The sequence below is a fragment of the Oncorhynchus gorbuscha genome, linkage group LG18 (genome assembly GCF_021184085.1).
Source record: "Oncorhynchus gorbuscha isolate QuinsamMale2020 ecotype Even-year linkage group LG18, OgorEven_v1.0, whole genome shotgun sequence".
Lineage (NCBI taxonomy): Eukaryota > Metazoa > Chordata > Actinopteri > Salmoniformes > Salmonidae > Oncorhynchus > Oncorhynchus gorbuscha.
In genome coordinates this window covers 1,156,490-1,178,167 of record NC_060190.1, presented here as the reverse complement: position 1 = coordinate 1,178,167, position 21,678 = coordinate 1,156,490, and the positions used below count along the sequence as shown (strand labels likewise).

The window sequence follows — 21,678 nt, the reverse complement described above, 5'->3', positions numbered from 1 at the left end:
ATCCAGGTTAGTCTCAATGATAAACCTATTCTAGTGTTGTTTATCCAGGTTAGTCTCAATGATAAACCTATTCTAGTGTTGTTTATCCAGGTTAGTCTCAATGATAAACCTATTCTAGTGTTGTTTATCCAGGTTAGTCTCAATGATAAACCTCTTCTAGTGTTGTTTATCCAGGTTAGTCTCAATGATAAAACCTATTCTAGTGTTGTTTATCCAGGTTAGTCTCAATGATATTCTAGTGTTGTTTATCCAGGTTAGTCTCAATGATAAACCTATTCTAGTGTTGTTTATCCAGGTTATCCAGTCTCAAGTGATAAACCCCATTCTAGTGTTGTTTATCCAGGTTAGTCTCAACGATAAACCTGTGTTGTTTATCCAGGTTAATGATAAACCTATTCTAGTGTTGTTTATCCAGGTTAGTAATGATAAACCTATTCTAGTGTTGTTTATCCAGGTTAGTCTCAATGATAAACCTATTCTAGTGTTGTTTATCCAGGTTGGTCTCAATGATATTCTGTCTCAATGATAAACCTATTCTAGTGTTGTTTATCCAGGTTAGTCCTTAATGATAAACCTCTTCTAGTGTTGTTTATCCAGGTTAGTATCAAAATCAGTATGCTCCACCTTCTTTTGTTTAAATTGTGTGTTGTTTATCAATTTATTTTGATTATGGATTTGATTGATTGAATACAAGATATTTCAAAATGCTCATTTTAACCTTGAAAAAACCTCTTGAATATAGTTGTTTAATTGAGTTCATTTGTGTACTAGTCATCAAGCTAGAGGTTTATGAAAATGTGATGGAGTTGTTCTGATGATAACATGGATAAGTTGTTGACATTAAAAATTCACTACCTCATGAATATTCCTGTCAGCAGTTTTAAAAACATTCACTACCTCATGAATATTCCTGTCAGCAGTATTAAAAAACATTCACTACCTCATGAATATTCCTGTCAGCATTATTAAAAACATTCACTACCTCATGAATATTCCTGTCAGCATTATTAAAAATATTTACTACCTCATGGATATTCCTAGCAGTATTATTAAAAACATTCACTACCTCATGAATATTCCTATCAGTATTATTAAAAATATTTACTACCTCATGGATATTCCTAGCAGTATTATTAAAAACATTCACTACCTCATGAATATTCCTATCAGTATTATTCCACTATGTCAGCGAAAACCTGTGCGAATTTGTAAAAAGATTGGATTAATCCAACACGTTATTGTCTGAATAGTATGTGGAACACCACTAGTGCTTCTACACCTGCATTGCTTGCTGTTTGGGGTTTTAGGTTGGGTTTCTGTACAGCACTTTGAGATATCAGCTGATATACGAAGGGCTATATAAATTGATTTGATTTGACTAGTGGACGCTCATTATATATACATCTACATTATGTATTGTTACACCATGCAGGAGCAGTATAGACCTCGTCTGTTCATTATATACATCTACATGATGTATTGTTACACCATGCAGGAGCAGTATAGACCTCATCTGTTTATTATATACATCTAGCTGGTTGAGAGAATGTGAAGAGTGTGCAAAGCTATAATCAAGGCAAAGGGTGGCTACTTTTAAGAATCTCAAATATAAAATATATTTTGATTTGTTTAACACTTTTGGTTACTACATGTTTCCATATGTGTTATTTCATAGTTTTGATATCTTCACTATTATTCTACAATGTAGAAAATAGTAAAACTAAAGAAAACCCCTTGAATGAGTAGGTGTGTCTGCCCTGTACTGTACATCTACATGATTACACCATGTAGGAGAAGTTATGTATTTTGACCAATCAGATATGAAAAATATCTGATTTGAAAATATCAAAAGACCAATTAGTTGGGAAAAAATGCAGAATTGGGCTGCCTGTGTAAACGCAAATGAAATACATGAAAAATAAACGTATTTCCTGAAAATGAAATAAATATTTACGTAAACTGTGTTACCTACTCCAGTCAGCAGATGGCGATATGAGTTTTACAAGCGATGCAGCCGGAGTGTGACGTGACGTATAATCTAGTGGACGGGACACCTCTTCGACAACGACAGCTAATCAGTCACTTAGATAGCTTGCTAGCCAACAAATACGAACATATTTGAGCTATTTAGACGTTTTCGGTGTATATTAATCACTGTGTTTTAAACACACGTCTGTCGTATCTACTAGTTACCCATCCCAGCTTCATATTTACGTTGTCGGGTTGCTAACTGGTTAAATTAGCATTAGGCTAGTAGCTTATGCTAACTATCTAAATTGGCTTTCTTAATAACATTCCGCACCATGAGCTCACTAAACTACTCTCCCCTGCAAAAGAAGAGGACGTCTGCTGGACCGAGAAACAGGGTCTGTGGCTTAATATTGTCGTGAAAGAAGAGGAGGAAGAGAAGGATGTCACAGTGAAAGGCGATGAAGAAGCTTCCAGAGTGAAAGCTGAGGATCAGGAAGAGATTACTGTCACAACGAAAGAGGACGAGGAAGAAGAGTATGAGACTGGAGATATGATTAACACCAGTGAGTAACGTTATACCATCTTAAAAACAGGAGCACAAACTGCCAATTGTTGCACTGATGTGGATTTTCGAAGTGGCAATCGGTGATTCAAACAACAACAAAATGGCCGCCATGACACTCGTTTTGGTGAACAGCTAAAGGTTGGGTGCTGGAGACACCGATATGTAACAACTGTCAAATTCCATTAAATAGCTATGAATACAAGGACTGACCATCCAAATGATAAAAATAATAGTTTAAGCGGGTTCTAAAACTATACAGTGTTTGTTTACAACTTTTTTTAAGCAAGCTATCAGCCTTACTAACGTGTGAATTACAACACACCCTTCCGTTTTCTAACATGGCATATCTACTAAGGCGACTCAGTGCATCCAATGGCAATGTCCACGATAGGTATCGGGCCCCACAGTGGAGGTGTCATAATACCCATAAAATTTAGCGGTCAAGCAGGGAAATGCTTCCGTTAGTTTTTAGAAATGCTTAAAATAAGGGCCATCTATTGTGTAGCCTTACCCTGGCGTGACGTTTTGATGACAGTTTAATGTTATCTCGGACAAGGTGACTTTTATCAATATATTCAGCTTTAGTTTACTCTCAAACGACGCTTTAGTTTACTCTCAAACGACGCTAGGCCAATTGTGCATCACCCCACGGACCTCCGGTCGCGGCCGGCTGCGACAGCCTGGGCGCGAACTCAGTCTCTGGTGGCATAGCTAGCGTTGCGATGCAGTGCCCTAGGCCACCCGGAGGCCTCGATATGACATTTTTGACCAATATTTTCCTTGCCCAAAAATACGATAACCGATATTAAAATTTTTAGCGGACTTAATAATTCTAGTACAGTTAAATAGTTAACACACACGGACACAGCAGTCTAAGGCACTGCATCTACAGTCCCTGGTTCAAATCCAGGCTGTTTCACATCCGGCCTTGATTGGGAGTCCCATAAAGTGGCACACAATTGGTTCAGCGTTGTCCGGGTTTTGTAGGTCGCCAATATAAATAAAATGTGTTCTTAACTGACTTTCCTAGTTAAATAAAGGTTCAATTAATTAATTACAAAAAATATATACACTGCTCAAAAAAAAGGAACACTTAAACAACACAATGTAACTCCAAGTCAATCACACTTCTGTGAAATAAAACTGTCCACTCAGGAAGCAACACTGATTGACAATACATTTCACATGCTGTTGTGCAAATGGAATAGACAACAGGTGGAAATTATAGGCAATTAGCAAGACACCCCCAATAAAGGACTGGTTCTGCAGGTGATAACCACAGACCACTTCTCAGTTCCTATGCTTCCTGGCTGATGTTTTGGTCACTTTTGAATGCTGGCGGTGCTTTCACTCTAGTGGTAGCATGAGACGTAGTCTACAACCCACACAAGTGGCTCAGGTAGTGCAGCTCATCCAGAATGGGACATCAATGCAAGCTGTGGAAAGAAGGTTTGCTGTGTTTGTCTGTGTAGTGTCCATAGCATGGAGGCGCTACCAGGAGACAGGCCAGTACATCAGGAGACGTGGAGGAGGCCGTAGGAGGGCAACAACCCAGCAGCAGGACCGCTACCTCCGCCTTTGTGCAAGGAGGAGCAGGAGGAGCACTTCCAGAGCCCTGCAAAATGAACGTTCTGCTGCCTGCAACATCCTCCAGCATGATCGGTTTGGCGGTGGGTTAGTCATGGTGTGGGGTGGCATTTCTTTGGGGGGGGTCGCACAGCCCTCCATGTGCTCACCAGAGGTAGCCTGACTGCCATTAGGTACCGAGATGAGATCCTCACACCCCTTGTGAAACCATATGCTGGTGCGGTTGGCCCTGGGTTCCTCCTAATGCAAGACAATGCTAGACCTCATGTGGCTGGAGTGTGTCAGCGGTTCCTGCAAGAGGAAGGCATTGTTGCTATGGACTGGCCCGCCCGTTCCCCAGACCTGAATCCATTTGAGTACATCTGGGACATCATGTCTCGCTCCATCCACCAATGTACCACAGACCGTCCAGGAGTTGGCGGATGCTTTAGTCCAGCTCTGGGAGGAGATCCCTCAGGAGACCATCCGCCACCTCATCAGGAGCATGCCCAGGCGTTGTAGGGAGGTCATACAGGCACGTGGAGGCCACACACACTACTGAGCCTCATTTTGACTTGTTTTAAAGGACATTACATCAAAGTTGGATCAGCCTGTAGTGTGTTTTTCCACTTTAATTTTGAGTGTGACTCCAAATCCAGACCTCCATGGGTTGATACATTTGATTTCCATTGATAATTTTTGAGTGATTTTGTTGTCAGCACATTCAACTATGTAAAGAAAAAAGTATTTAATAAGAATATTTCATTCATTCAGATCTAGGATGTGTTATTTTAGTGTTCCCGTTATTTTTTTGAGCAGTGTATATTCATATTCAGAATGAATAAATAAGTAGTAAACATTATCAGTAATTACCAGGAAACTCTACATTTGTTTTAAAATCACACTAACATTGTTATCTTGGAACACTAGGGGCAGTATTGTTATGGTCTAATGTTGTTATGGTCTAATGGTCTAATGTTGTTATCGTAGAATGTATGCACACATGACTGTAAGTCGCTTTGGATAAAAGCGTCTGCTAAATGGCATATATTATTATATTATTATTATATTATTTCATTTATTTTTATATATTATTATTATATTATTTTTTTGAGTATGTTCATTCAACAGGTGTTTCGCGTTTGTAAATTCATCAGTTATTCTGCGCTCCGGTACAGTCAGACGAGAGACGCTCTGAAATTGGAGTAGATAGCCATGGTGAATTTGCAAACCCAAGAGATATGTGCTAACTGGATAACAGTCGTTCTTGCTGGCTAACCAAATGACACCTGCATCTCTGGCTGTGTAGCCACCAAAAAAACAATACGAGAGGGAAAAGTCAGTCACTCACCCGCTCCTCCAATGACATCACTTCCTCTTGTTAGCTAGCTAGTGTTAAGCTCCATGTTTTTTTTTAGCTTGCTACCTAAATAGAAACGCTAGCCTATTAGCCACATTATGACTGCCTCGTGATCATTGCCCTTGCTAGTCTGATTGTATTGACATTCCCAGCCTTCGTTACATTCGTCTGTTTTTGTCATTGAATCTGATACAGTGCATCCTGAATGGAGGCAGTAAACAATGTACCAGGCCAGCTGTGATTTACAACCTGAGAGCAATATTTTTTGGACTACTAAAATGTATTGGTGAATTATATTAATCATGCATTGAACTATATCCATCTATTCTGCCAACAATGCCTTAGTGTACGCCGTGGAATGTTGAGTCAAATATAACCTATTTTTAAAAACCTCTTATGAAGTTGGTTTCTGGGCATAAACTGGGAATTTTATAATTTTGACTGATTTATGATTGTCTTGTTTGTTTCATATCTGCAAATGAGTTAAAATGCTTTCTGTTCCACTTTAAATAAACACTCTGTCTTTGACAGCAGAGAGACCAGACTTGGCAGAGGAACCAGAGCCAGAGACTTCCGAACCAGCAAGACGACATCACTGTTCCTACTGTGGAAAGAGCTTTAACCAGTTAGGGGACCTAAAGAAACACGAGAGGATACATACAGGAGAGAAGCCTCACAAATGCTCCCAGTGTGGACAGTGTTTTACCTGGTTACAGAATCTAAAACAACATCAAATAATACACACAGGCGAGAAGCCTTACCAATGCTCTCAGTGTGAAAAGGCTTTTACCCGGTTAGCACATCTGAAAGAACATAAAATAGTACACACGGGAGAAAAACCTTTCCACTGCTCTCAGTGTGAAAAGCGATTTACCAAGTTAGGGATCCTAAAACAGCACGAGAAGACGCACACCGAAGAAAAGCCCTACCATTGCTCTCAGTGTGGAAAAATATTTTCCTTAGCAAAGTACCTGAAAGAGCATGAAAAAATACATACAGGAGAAAAACCTGGAGAGAAGCTTTTTCTCTGCTCCCTGTGCGGAAAGAGTTTTACCCAGTCAACCCACCTGAAATCCCACACAAGAACACACACGGGGGAGAAGCCTTATCAATGCTCCGTTTGTGGGAAGAGTTTTTCTCAATCAAGTTGTCTGAAAAAACATAAGAGAATACACACCGGAGAGAAGCCTTACCACTGCTCCCTGTGCGGAAAGAATTTTACCCGGTTAGATTACCTGAAATCACATAACAGAACACACACAGTTGAGAAGCCTTTACACACAGTTGAGAAGCCTTTACACACAGTTGAGAAGCCTTTACACACAGTTGAGAAGCCTTTACACACAGTAGAGATGCCTTTACACACAGTAGAGATGCCTTTAAACACAGGAGAGATGCCTTTAAACACAGGAGAGAAGTCCTCATTGTAAATAAGATTTTTTTTCTTAATTAACTTGCCTGGTAAAAAAAGATATGAATATGAAGAATGTAGTAATGTCTAGTAATGTCTAGTAATGTCTAGTAATGTCTAGTAATGTCTAGTAATCTAGTAATGTCTAGTAATGTCTAGTAATGTCTAGTAATGTCTAGTAATGTAGTTCAGTGATGTTCAGAATGAACCGTTTATATACTGTTTATGCCATTTGATGAAAGTGTAGTTTGTATTTTTTTTTTTTAAATCTCAAGACATTGAATATGAAATACATTGTTTTGATTGTAGACTTCCAATATGTCAGTTTGAATGTGTATGCTCTCTGCGATTACATGGTCGTGTTTCAACTCCGGCTCTGTGTGTTGTGTGTGTGTCATCACTCTCATTACCATTTGTTCTGTTGTTTACATTTGTTTTCAATATGTATCTTACAGGATTTAAGGGAATAATATGGTCCTGTAAAGATAACAGACCAAGAAAACAATTAGTGCCACAAACGAAGGCAATTGTATCTTACAGGATTTAAGGGAATAATATGGTCCTGTAAAGATAACAGACCAAGAAAACAATTAGTGCCACAAACGAAGGCAATTGTATCTTACAGGATTTAAGGGAATAATATTGTCCTGTAAAGATAACAGACCAAGAAAACAATTAGTGCCACAAACGAAGGCAATTGTATCTTACAGGATTTAAGGGAATAATATTGTCCTGTAAAGATAACAGACCAAGAAAACAATTAGTGCCACAAACGAAGGCAATTGTATCTTACAGGATTTAAGGGAATAATATTGTCCTGTAAAGATAACAGACCAAGAAAACAATTAGTGCCACAAACGAAGGCAATTGTATCTTACAGGATTTAAGGGAATAATATTGTCCTGTAAAGATAACAGACCAAGAAAACAATTAGTGCCACAAATGAAGGCAATTGTATCTTACAGGATTTAAGGGAATAATATTGTCCTGTAAAGATAACAGACCAAGAAAACAATTAGTGCCACAAACGAAGGCAATTGTATCTTACAGGATTTAAGGGAATAATATGGTCCTGTAAAGATAACAGACCAAGAAAACAATTAGTGCCACAAACGAAGGCAATTGTATCTTACAGGATTTAAGGGAATAATATTGTCCTGTAAAGATAACAGACCAAGAAAACAATTAGTGCCACAAACGAAGGCAATTGTATCTTACAGGATTTAAGGGAATAATATTGTCCTGTAAAGATAACAGACCAAGAAAACAATTAGTGCCACAAACGAAGGCAATTGTATCTTACAGGATTTAAGGGAATAATATTGTCCTGTAAAGATAACAGACCAAGAAAACAATTAGTGCCACAAACGAAGGCAATTGTATCTTACAGGATTTAAGGGAATAATATGGTCCTGTAAAGATAACAGACCAAGAAAACAATTAGTGCCACAAACGAAGGCAATTGTATCTTACAGGATTTAAGGGAATAATATGGTCCTGTAAAGATAACAGACCAAGAAAACAATTAGTGCCACAAACGAAGGCAATTGTATCTTACAGGATTTAAGGGAATAATATTGTCCTGTAAAGATAACAGACCAAGAAAACAATTAGTGCCACAAACGAAGGCAATTGTATCTTACAGGATTTAAGGGAATAATATTGTCCTGTAAAGATAACAGACCAAGAAAACAATTAGTGCCACAAACGAAGGCAATTGTATCTTACAGGATTTAAGGGAATAATATGGTCCTGTAAAGATAACAGACCAAGAAAACAATTAGTGCCACAAACGAAGGCAATTGTATCTTACAGGATTTAAGGGAATAATATTGTCCTGTAAAGATAACAGACCAAGAAAACAATTAGTGCCACAAACGAAGGCAATTGTATCTTACAGGATTTAAGGGAATAATATTGTCCTGTAAAGATAACAGACCAAGAAAACAATTAGTGCCACAAACGAAGGCAATTGTATCTTACAGGATTTAAGGGAATAATATTGTCCTGTAAAGATAACAGACCAAGAAAACAATTAGTGCCACAAACGAAGGCAATTGTATCTTACAGGATTTAAGGGAATAATATGGTCCTGTAAAGATAACAGACCAAGAAAACAATTAGTGCCACAAACGAAGGCAATTGTATCTTACAGGATTTAAGGGAATAATATGGTCCTGTAAAGATAACAGACCAAGAAAACAATTAGTGCCACAAACGAAGGCAATTGTATCTTACAGGATTTAAGGGAATAATATTGTCCTGTAAAGATAACAGACCAAGAAAACAATTAGTGCCACAAACGAAGGCAATTGTATCTTACAGGATTTAAGGGAATAATATTGTCCTGTAAAGATAACAGACCAAGAAAACAATTAGTGCCACAAACGAAGGCAATTGTATCTTACAGGATTTAAGGGAATAATATGGTCCTGTAAAGATAACAGACCAAGAAAACAATTAGTGCCACAAACGAAGGCAATTGTATCTTACAGGATTTAAGGGAATAATATTGTCCTGTAAAGATAACAGACCAAGAAAACAATTAGTGCCACAAACGAAGGCAATTGTATCTTACAGGATTTAAGGGAATAATATTGTCCTGTAAAGATAACAGACCAAGAAAACAATTAGTGCCACAAACGAAGGCAATTGTATCTTACAGGATTTAAGGGAATAATATTGTCCTGTAAAGATAACAGACCAAGAAAACAATTAGTGCCACAAACGAAGGCAATTGTATCTTACAGGATTTAAGGGAATAATATTGTCCTGTAAAGATAACAGACCAAGAAAACAATTAGTGCCACAAACGAAGGCAATTGTATCTTACAGGATTTAAGGGAATAATATTGTCCTGTAAAGATAACAGACCAAGAAAACAATTAGTGCCACAAACGAAGGCAATTGTATCTTACAGGATTTAAGGGAATAATATTGTCCTGTAAAGATAACAGACCAAGAAAACAATTAGTGCCACAAACGAAGGCAATTGTATCTTACAGGATTTAAGGGAATAATATTGTCCTGTAAAGATAACAGACCAAGAAAACAATTAGTGCCACAAACGAAGGCAATTGTATCTTACAGGATTTAAGGGAATAATATTGTCCTGTAAAGATAACAGACCAAGAAAACAATTAGTGCCACAAATGAAGGCAATTGTATCTTACAGGATTTAAGGGAATAATATTGTCCTGTAAAGATAACAGACCAAGAAAACAATTAGTGCCACAAACGAAGGCAATTGTATCTTACAGGATTTAAGGGAATAATATGGTCCTGTAAAGATAACAGACCAAGAAAACAATTAGTGCCACAAACGAAGGCAATTGTATCTTACAGGATTTAAGGGAATAATATTGTCCTGTAAAGATAACAGACCAAGAAAACAATTAGTGCCACAAACGAAGGCAATTGTATCTTACAGGATTTAAGGGAATAATATTGTCCTGTAAAGATAACAGACCAAGAAAACAATTAGTGCCACAAACGAAGGCAATTGTATCTTACAGGATTTAAGGGAATAATATTGTCCTGTAAAGATAACAGACCAAGAAAACAATTAGTGCCACAAACGAAGGCAATTGTATCTTACAGGATTTAAGGGAATAATATGGTCCTGTAAAGATAACAGACCAAGAAAACAATTAGTGCCACAAACGAAGGCAATTGTATCTTACAGGATTTAAGGGAATAATATGGTCCTGTAAAGATAACAGACCAAGAAAACAATTAGTGCCACAAACGAAGGCAATTGTATCTTACAGGATTTAAGGGAATAATATTGTCCTGTAAAGATAACAGACCAAGAAAACAATTAGTGCCACAAACGAAGGCAATTGTATCTTACAGGATTTAAGGGAATAATATTGTCCTGTAAAGATAACAGACCAAGAAAACAATTAGTGCCACAAACGAAGGCAATTGTATCTTACAGGATTTAAGGGAATAATATGGTCCTGTAAAGATAACAGACCAAGAAAACAATTAGTGCCACAAACGAAGGCAATTGTATCTTACAGGATTTAAGGGAATAATATTGTCCTGTAAAGATAACAGACCAAGAAAACAATTAGTGCCACAAACGAAGGCAATTGTATCTTACAGGATTTAAGGGAATAATATTGTCCTGTAAAGATAACAGACCAAGAAAACAATTAGTGCCACAAACGAAGGCAATTGTATCTTACAGGATTTAAGGGAATAATATTGTCCTGTAAAGATAACAGACCAAGAAAACAATTAGTGCCACAAACGAAGGCAATTGTATCTTACAGGATTTAAGGGAATAATATTGTCCTGTAAAGATAACAGACCAAGAAAACAATTAGTGCCACAAATGAAGGCAATTGTATCTTACAGGATTTAAGGGAATAATATTGTCCTGTAAAGATAACAGACCAAGAAAACAATTAGTGCCACAAACGAAGGCAATTGTATCTTACAGGATTTAAGGGAATAATATGGTCCTGTAAAGATAACAGACCAAGAAAACAATTAGTGCCACAAACGAAGGCAATTGTATCTTACAGGATTTAAGGGAATAATATTGTCCTGTAAAGATAACAGACCAAGAAAACAATTAGTGCCACAAACGAAGGCAATTGTATCTTACAGGATTTAAGGGAATAATATTGTCCTGTAAAGATAACAGACCAAGAAAACAATTAGTGCCACAAACGAAGGCAATTGTATCTTACAGGATTTAAGGGAATAATATTGTCCTGTAAAGATAACAGACCAAGAAAACAATTAGTGCCACAAACGAAGGCAATTGTATCTTACAGGATTTAAGGGAATAATATGGTCCTGTAAAGATAACAGACCAAGAAAACAATTAGTGCCACAAACGAAGGCAATTGTATCTTACAGGATTTAAGGGAATAATATGGTCCTGTAAAGATAACAGACCAAGAAAACAATTAGTGCCACAAACGAAGGCAATTGTATCTTACAGGATTTAAGGGAATAATATTGTCCTGTAAAGATAACAGACCAAGAAAACAATTAGTGCCACAAACGAAGGCAATTGTATCTTACAGGATTTAAGGGAATAATATTGTCCTGTAAAGATAACAGACCAAGAAAACAATTAGTGCCACAAACGAAGGCAATTGTATCTTACAGGATTTAAGGGAATAATATTGTCCTGTAAAGATAACAGACCAAGAAAACAATTAGTGCCACAAACGAAGGCAATTGTATCTTACAGGATTTAAGGGAATAATATGGTCCTGTAAAGATAACAGACCAAGAAAACAATTAGTGCCACAAACGAAGGCAATTGTATCTTACAGGATTTAAGGGAATAATATTGTCCTGTAAAGATAACAGACCAAGAAAACAATTAGTGCCACAAACGAAGGCAATTGTATCTTACAGGATTTAAGGGAATAATATTGTCCTGTAAAGATAACAGACCAAGAAAACAATTAGTGCCACAAACGAAGGCAATTGTATCTTACAGGATTTAAGGGAATAATATTGTCCTGTAAAGATAACAGACCAAGAAAACAATTAGTGCCACAAACGAAGGCAATTGTATCTTACAGGATTTAAGGGAATAATATGGTCCTGTAAAGATAACAGACCAAGAAAACAATTAGTGCCACAAACGAAGGCAATTGTATCTTACAGGATTTAAGGGAATAATATGGTCCTGTAAAGATAACAGACCAAGAAAACAATTAGTGCCACAAACGAAGGCAATTGTATCTTACAGGATTTAAGGGAATAATATGGTCCTGTAAAGATAACAGACCAAGAAAACAATTAGTGCCACAAACGAAGGCAATTGTATCTTACAGGATTTAAGGGAATAATATGGTCCTGTAAAGATAACAGACCAAGAAAACAATTAGTGCCACAAACGAAGGCAATTGTCACAAAATGTTTGTCATTGCGGTTCTACAGTGGAAATGTACCTCTAGTTCCAACTTCTGAACAGCAACGTATGTCTCCTTTTATAAATATGGAGGAATTGAGTGAGCACATCTCATGTTCCCCCGGAACAGGGACACGTGGGCCGTCCAACAACAACCCCGACATGAGAGCAAGTTCGCAGCACTTTTTGGTGGCAGTCAGAGTAGCTTTGCTAATCAAGCGATGAACTCAGATCAAATATATATATTTTCTTACTCCCTGTTTCACCATCAGCCCTTTCAACATTGCAGACAGAAGTAAACCACTGTAGCAACAGGTCATAAACAGGAAGTAATAAGCTCACACTTGGAGTATGTTTGTAGATGGTTACAAATGAACTAAACCCAGCCCTTATCAGAAACTTAGTCAAATGACTTTGCGAGTCAGTTTATCAATGAAAGACCACAAAAATGAATTATTGACTCAAATGGTTTTGTACAACATCACAGATCAGCCCAGCATTATCTTTCAACTGACAAAAGTCACGTTTCTTGTTTTTTTCTTCTTCTTGCTAGCTTTAGCTCAAAGCTCGGTGGCTTTTAAAGGCTAGCTAGCTTTAGCTCAAAGCTTGGTGGCTTTTAAAGGCTAGCTTTTAGCTCAAAGCGTGGTGGCTTTTAAAGCTAGCTTTAGCTCAAAGCTTGGTGGCTTTTAATATAAGATCCTTGTCTAACTAACGTTACTTGTTGGTGGCCCATGGCCCTTAACTAGCCTGGTGAAGGCTATGCTTTTTTTCACCTTTGGGATTTGCCCTTTTTGCCATCTATATCACTTGAATACCGTGCTTCTACATCGATCTGCATTGCTTGCTGTTTGGGGTTTTAGGCCGGGTTTCTGTACAGCACTTTGTAACATCGGCTGATGTAAAAAGGGCTTTATAAATACATTTGATTGATTGGAACCTGTTTACACCTCACCTGGATTACAATGCTTTCTGTTACCTCTTACTATCCTGGAATCTGTGTGGATTACAATGCTTTCTGTTACCTCTTACCATCCTGGAATCTGTGTGGATTACAATGCTTTCTGTTACCTCTTACCATCCTGGAATCTGTGTGGATTACAATGCTTTCTGTTACCTCTTACTATCCTGGAATCTGTGTGGATTACAATGCTTTCTGTTACCTCTTACCATCCTGGAATCTGTGTGGATTACAATGCTTTCTGTTACCTCTTACTATCCTGGAATCTGTGTGGATTACAATGCTTTCTGTTACCTCTTACTATCCTGGAATCTGTGTGGATTACAATGCTTTCTGTTACCTCTTACCATCCTGGAATCTGTGTGGATTACAATGCTTTCTGTTACCTCTTACCATCCTGGAATCTGTGTGGATAACAATGCTTTCTGTTACCTCTTACTATCCTGGAATCTGTGTGGATTACAATGCTTTCTGTTACCTCTTACTATCCTGGAATCTGTGTGGATTACAATGCTTTCTGTTACCTCTTACTATCCTGGAATCTGTGTGGATTACAATGCTTTCTGTTACCTCTCACTTTCCTGGAATCTGTGTGGATTACAATGCTTTCTGTTACCTCTTACTATCCTGGAATCTGTGTGGATAACAATGCTTTCTGTTACCTCTTACTATCCTGGAATCTGTGTGGATTACAATGCTTTCTGTTACCTCTTACCATCCTGGAATCTGTGTGGATAACAATGCTTTCTGTTACCTCTTACTATCCTGGAATCTGTGTGGATTACAATGCTTTCTGTTACCTCTTACCATCCTGGAATCTGTGTGGATAACAATGCTTTCTGTTACCTCTTACCATCCTGGAATCTGTGTGGATAACAATGCTTTCTGTTACCTCTTACCATCCTGGAATCTGTGTGGATAACAATGCTTTCTGTTACCTCTTACCATCCTGGAATCTGTGTGGATAACAATGCTTTCTGTTACCTCTTACCATCCTGGAATCTGTGTGGATAACAATGCTTTCTGTTACCTCTCACTTTCCTGGAATCTGTGTGGATAACAATGCTTTCTGTTACCTCTTACCATCCTGGAATCTGTGTGGATAACAATGCTTTCTGTTACCTCTTACCATCCTGGAATCTGTGTGGATAACAATGCTTTCTGTTACCTCTTACCATCCTGGAATCTGTGTGGATAACAATGGACATTTCCAAGGTAAAACAACGTTCTGAGAACCATATGTTTATAAGAGCGTGGTTGTTTTAGGGTCATTTTGCATTCAACCTTTCCACAACGTTCTGGGAATGGTGCAGTATCGTTGATTGGCTTTGGAACATTCTCCGCGCATTTACAGGAACTTGCCGAACCAATTTTCTCGGTATTTCATTACTGTAATAGAACGTCTCCTAAAAGTTCAAACATATTTAATTAAATGTTTGTTCGCGTTCTAGGAACGCATTGGGAATGTTCTCAAATAGTTCCCGAGAAATGTTCTCAAATAGTTCCCGAACAACATTATTTTGTGGGAATGTTCTCAAATAGTTCCCGAGAACCTTAACATTATTTTGTGGGAATGTCAATACGTCCAACAGCTAGTCAACATGACCAGAACATTGTACCTATTTTTTTGAAAGCTTTCCGTATATATAACACACTTCCAACGTATATATAGCCACTGTGTTTAACACACTTCCAACGTATACATTAGCCACTGTGTTTAACACACTTCCAACGTAACATTAGCCACTGTGTTTAACACAACGTATACATTAGCCACTGTGTTTAACACACTTCCAACGTATTTAGCCACTGTGTTTAACACACTTCCAACGTATATATTAGCCACTGTGTTTAACACACTTCCAACGTATATATTAGCCACTGTGTTTAACACACTTCCAACGTATATATTATTTACCCCATTTATTTCACATTTACGTTTGTTAGCTAGCTGGCTGTATCAATGAGCAGACTCGAATGCTAACTACCTCACATCCGACCACGAGCTCACTAAACTACCCCATTAAGCGGTCGCTATCACGTTTAAGGTAAGACCCAAATGCAGACTGTCGAAGTAACAATGTTTATTTCAGCAACAAGGGCGGTTAAACGACAGGTGAAGGCGGGCAGGGGTCGATAATCCAGAGTAGTGGGGCAAAGTTACAGGATGGCAGGCAGGGTCAGTGCGGGCAGAAAGGTCAAAACCGGGAAACCAGGAACAATAGTGACAGGAGCAGAGGGAAAACCGCTGGTAGGCTTGAAGAAACCAAAAAATAACTGGTAACAGACAAACGGAGAACACGGGTATAAATACACGGGATAATGGGGAAGATGGGCGACACCTGGAGGGGGTGGAGACAATCACAAAGACAGGTGAAACAGATCAGGGCGTGACAGTTTGTCTTTGTCTTAGTAATAAACGTGACGTCCAGGTCGAGTGATCTGATTTGGATTCAACCTCACAGGAAGACAATTTTATCATGTGAAGATTTAATTCTGGGTCATATTCATTAGTGCACAACATAGTGAAATGCTTTGCAACAGAAAACAACAAAAAACAAGCTGTATTGGGGACATTTTAAGCTGAATGCAGTTTATATTCAGTTAAGAGTAATTAACACACTGTTGAGCTTATTTCTATGTTTTCCTGTCTGTAATACACATCATTTCCACTGATCTTAATTGTGACACTTTATTTGTGTATGGGTTGATGGTCACTTGACTTGATACTGAATGTTCTGGAATGTTCTTTTATCTGTTGATAGGGTCTGACGCCAGACTGAAGGTTCCAGGACTGAGGACACTGATTTGTTGTTGTAATTTATTTATTTAAGCTTTAGTCATAAATCACCAAGGTATATTTTATAGATGGCCCTGTAGTTACAAAAACTATACACATCAATACTTTTTTATTTCTTTAGCATTTACAGACTAAGGTCTCTTTTTATTGATCAGCCCTGTTGTTACAACAACAATCTATACACATCAGTACACTAAAAGCCAACCAGAGACCCCAAACACCCAATCATAGAACACAGACCCATTATCCAGGGGTCTTCCAACCTTTCTGCCCTAGAGCAGGGTCTCCCAACCTTTCTGCCCTATAGCAGGGGTCTCTCAACCTTTCTGCCCTAGAGCAGGGGGTCTCTCAACCTTTCTGCCCTAGAGCAGGGGTCTTCCAACCTTTCTGCCCCAGAGCAAATCAAATCAAATCAAATTTATTTATATAGCCCTTCGTACATCAGCTGATATCTCAAAGTGCTGTACAGAAACCCAGCCTAAAACCCCAAACAGCAAACAATGCAGGTGTAAAAGCACGGTGGCTAGGAAAAACTCCCTAGAAAGGCCAAAACCTAGGAAGAAACCTAGAGAGGAACCGGGCTATGTGGGGTGGCCAGTCCTCTTCTGGCTGTGCCGGGTAGAGATTATAACAGAACATGACCAAGATGTTCAAATGTTCATAAATGACCAGCATGGTCAAATAATAATAAGGCAGAACAGTTGAAACTGGAGCAGCAGCACAGTCAGGTGGACTGGGGACAGCAAGGAGCCATCATGTCAGGTAGTCCTGGGGCACGGTCCTAGGGCTCAGGTCCTCCGAGAGAGAGAAAGAAAGAAAGAGAGAATTAGAGAGAGCATATGTGGGGTGGCCAGTCCTCTTCTGGCTGTGCCGGGTGGAGATTATAACAGAACGTGGCCAAGATGTTCAAATGTTCATAAATGACCAGCATGGTTGAATAATAGTAAGGCAGAACAGTTGAAACTGGAGCAGGAGCATGGCCAGGTGGACTGGGGACAGCAAGGAGTCCTCATGTCAGGTAGTCCTGAGACATGGTCCTAGGGCCCAGGCCAGTTGAAACTGGAGCAGCAGCATGGCCAGGTGGACTGGGGACAGCAAGGAGTCATCATGTCAGGTAGTCCTGGGGCATGGTCCTAGGGCTCAGGTCCTCCGAGAGAGAGAAAGAAAGAGAGAAGGAGAGAATTAGAGAACGCACACTTAGATTCACACAGGACACCTGAATAGGACAGGAGAAGTACTCCAGATAAACAAACTGACCCCAGCCCCCCGACACATAAACTACTGCAGCATAAATACTGGAGGCTGAGACAGGAGGGGTCAGGAGACACTGTGGCCCCATCCGAGGACACCCCGGACAGGGCCAAACAGGAAGGATATAACCCCACCCACTTTGCCAAAGCACAGCCCCCACACCACTAGAGGGAAATCTTCAACCACCAACTTACCATCCTGAGACAAGGCCGAGTATAGCCCACAAAGATCTCCGACACGGTACAACCCAAGGGGGGACCCGGACAGGCCGACCACAACAGTGAATCAACCCACCCAGGTGAAGCACCCCCCAGGGACGGCACGAGAGAGCCCCAGCAAGCCAGTGACTCAGCCCCGTAACAGGGTTAGAGGCAAAGAATCCCAGTGAAAAGAGGGGAACCGGCCAGGCAGAGACAGCAAGGGCGGTTCGTTGCTCCAGAGCCTTTCCGTTCACCTTCCCACTCCTGGGCCAGACTACACTCAATCATATGATCCACTGAAGAGATGAGTCTTCAGTAAAGACTTAAAGGTTGAGACCGAGTTTGCGTCTCTGACATGGGTAGGCAGACCGTTCCATAAAAATGGAGCTCTATAGGAGAAAGCCCTGCCTCCAGCTGTTTGCTTAGAAATTCTAGGGACAATTAGGAGGCCTGCGTCTTGTGACCGTAGCGTACGTGTAGGTATGTACGGCAGGACCAAATCAGAGAGGTAGGTAGGAGCAAGCCCATGTAATGCTTTGTAGGTTAGCAGTAAAACCTTGAAATCAGCCCTTGCTTTGACAGGAAGCCAGTGTAGAGAGGCTAGCACTGGAGTAATATGATCAAATTTTTTGGTTCTAGTCAGGATTCTAGCAGCCGTATTTAGCACTAACTGAAGTTTATTTAGTGCTTTATCCGGGTAGCCGGAAAATAGAGCATTGCAGTAGTCTAACCTAGAAGTGACAAAAGCATGGATTAATTTTTCTGCATCATTTTTGGACAGAAAGTTTCTGATTTTTGCAATGTTACGTAGATGGAAAAAAGCTGTCCTCGAAATGGTCTTGATATGTTCTTCAAAAGAGAGATCAGGGTCCAGAGTAACGCCGAGGTCCTTCACAGTTTTATTTGAGACGACTGTACAACCATTAAGATTAAGAGCAGGGGTCTCCCAACCTTTCTGCACTAGAGCAGTGGTCTCCCAACCTTGCTGCCCTAGAGAAGGGGTCTCCCAACCTTGCTGCCCTAGAGCAGGGGTCTCCCAACCTGTCTGCCCTAGAGCAGGGGTCTCCCAACCTTTCTGCCCTAGAGCAGGGGTCTCCAACCTTTCTGCCCTAGAGCAGGGGTCTCTCAACCTTTCTGCCCTAGAGCAGGGGTCTCTCAACCTTTCTGCCCTAGAGCAGGGGTCTCCCAACCTTTCTGCCCTAGAGCAGGGGTCTCCCAACCTTTCTGCCCTAGAGCAGGGATCTCCCTTTCCTTTCTACCCTAGAGCAGGGGTCTCCCAACCTTTCTGCCCTAGAGCAGGGGTCTCCAACCTTTCTGCCCTAGAGCAGGGGTCTCCAACCTTGCTGCCCTAGAGCAGGGGTCTCCAACCTTGCTGCCCTAGAGCAGGGGTCTCCAACCTTTCTGCCCTAGAGCAGGGGTCTCCAACCTTTCTGCCCTACAGCAGGGGTCTCCAACCTTTCTGCCCTAGAGCAGGGGTCTCCAACCTTGCTGCCCTAGAGCAGGGGTCTCCCAACCTTTCTGCCCTAGAGCAGGGGTCTCCCAACCTTTCTGCCCTAGAGCAGGGGTCTCCCTTTCCTTTCTGCCCTAGAGCAGGGGTCTCCCAACCTTTCTGCCCTAGAGCAGGGGTCTCCAACCTTTCTGCCCTAGAGCAGGGGTCTCCCAACCTTGCTGCCCTAGAGCAGGGGTCTCCAACCTTGCTGCCCTAGAGCAGGGGTCTCCAAGCTTTCTGCCCTAGAGCAGGGGTCTCCAACCTTTCTGCCCTACAGCAGGGGTCTCCAACCTTTCTGCCCTAGAGCAGGGGTCTCCAACCGTTCTGCCCTAGAGCAGGGGTCTCCAACCTTGCTGCCCTAGAGAAGTGGTCTCCCAACCCTGCTGCCCTAGAGCAGGGGTCTCCAACCTTTCTGCCCTAGAGCAGGGGTCTCCAACCTTTCTGCCCTAGAGCAGGGGTCTCCAACCTTTCTGCCCTAGAGCAGGGGTCTCCAACCTTTCTGCCCTAGAGCAGGGGTCTCCCAACCGTTCTGCCCTAGAGCAGGGGTCTCCCAACCGTTCTGCCCTAGAGCAGGGGTCTCCCAACCGTTCTGCCCTAGAGCAGGGGTCTCCCAACCGTTCTGCCCTAGAGTAGGGGTCTCCAACCTTGCTGCCCTAGAGAAGGGGTCTCCCAACCTTGCTGCCCTAGAGCAGGGGTCTCCCAACCTTGCTGCCCTAGAGCAGGGGTCTCCCAACCTTTCTGCCCTAGAGCAGGAGCACACGGACCATCTGTGAGTGGAACTGTGAAGACTGTCGAGGTGGGAGAGTTAACCGTCAACTCGTAATTGTTTATTCCACTTTCCATTTGGCAATGCGAACATCAGTAACCTCTACATAATGTACCATCAAATACATATAGAATTATATACCCTGGACTCTGACATTGCTCATCCTAATATTTCTATATTTCTTAATTCCATTATTTTACTTTTTAGATGTGCAGGTATTGTTATGTATTGTTAGATATTACTGCACTGTTGCACATCTGATAAATGTGTGCATTTGACCAATAAAATTTGATTTAATTTGTTGTTGCTGGAGTGTCTTGGTCAGTTTAGCACAGAAAATGCCACCCTCGTCAACCTGTCACCTAATCATGCCTAATGACCTTATTGGCTGTAAGAGAAAACATAACACCTGGTTGTTTTTAAATAACTTATTTTGAAATTGTTTGCCAGAATAAACAATGTTATGAATATTTGTCGAAACTGCGTTACGCACTCCAGTCAACAGATTGCGATGTGAGTCTTTCATGTGGTGCTTCTTGCGTGACGTCTAATCTAGTGGACGGAACTGGAAGCTTCTTCAACGACCAACAAGGCTACTGATTCAACCATTTCGGTAGCTTGCTAGTCAACATAAAATCGAATCATTGAAGCTCTTTAGACCATTCTTGTGTATATTAATCAGTGTTTAAAAGACAATTGTGTGTACGTATTAACGTAAAATTAATTTGCTTGTAGAATTGACCAATTTGTTAAAAAAAGGTATACCAGCACTAGGCTAGTCGCAAATGCTAACTAGCTACCTAGCTAACATCCCCGACCATGAGTTCACTAAGCTACTCCCCCTGCTAAAGAACAGGTCTTCTGGATGGAGAAAGAAGCTCTGGGTCTTAACTTTGTCGTAAAAGAAGAGGAGGATATTACAGTGAAAGAAGAGGAGGATATTACAGTGAAAGAAGAGGAGGATATTACAGTAAAAGAAGAGGAGGATATTACAGTGAAAGAAGAGGAGGATATTACAGTGAAAGAAGAGGAGGATATTACAGTAAAAGAAGAGGAGGATATTACAGTGAAAGAAGAGGAGGATATTACAGTAAAAGAAGAGGAGGATATTACAGTGAAAGAAGAGGAGGATATTACAGTGAAAGAAGAGGAAGAAGCTTTCAGAGTGAAAAGGGAAGAAGAAATCACATTGAAAGAAGAAAATGTTACAGTGAAAGACGAGAAAGAACCTTTTGGAGTGAAAGAGGAAGAGGGGATAGAGGCTGTCACAGCGAAAGAGGAAGAAGGGATAGAGGCTGTCACAGTGGAAGAGGAAGAGGGGATAGAGGCTGTCACAGTGGAAGAGGAAGAGGGGATAGAGGCTGTCACAGTGGAAGAGGAAGAGGGGATAGAGGCTGTCACAGTGGAAGAGGAGGTGGTAGACGCTTTCAGAATTAAAAGGAGGAAGAGGATGT

The 21,678-nt window shown here is 40.5% G+C and overlaps 1 protein-coding gene across 1 annotated transcript in view; it reads left to right on the top strand.

Moving 5' to 3' along the window:
* The window catches only part of LOC124003116 (zinc finger protein 569-like), a 23,678-nt gene extending 16,686 nt beyond the window's left edge, over window positions 1–6,992 (top strand). Inside the window, exons 4-6 of the mRNA XM_046311181.1 lie at window positions 541–554; window positions 2,309–2,534; window positions 5,994–6,992. Of these exons, the coding sequence (XP_046167137.1) occupies window positions 541–554; window positions 2,309–2,534; window positions 5,994–6,892 (1,139 nt within the window). The 3' untranslated portion in view covers window positions 6,893–6,992. The remainder of the gene's footprint in view (window positions 1–540; window positions 555–2,308; window positions 2,535–5,993) is intronic.
* The last annotated feature ends 14,686 nt before the right edge of the window (window positions 6,993–21,678 follow it).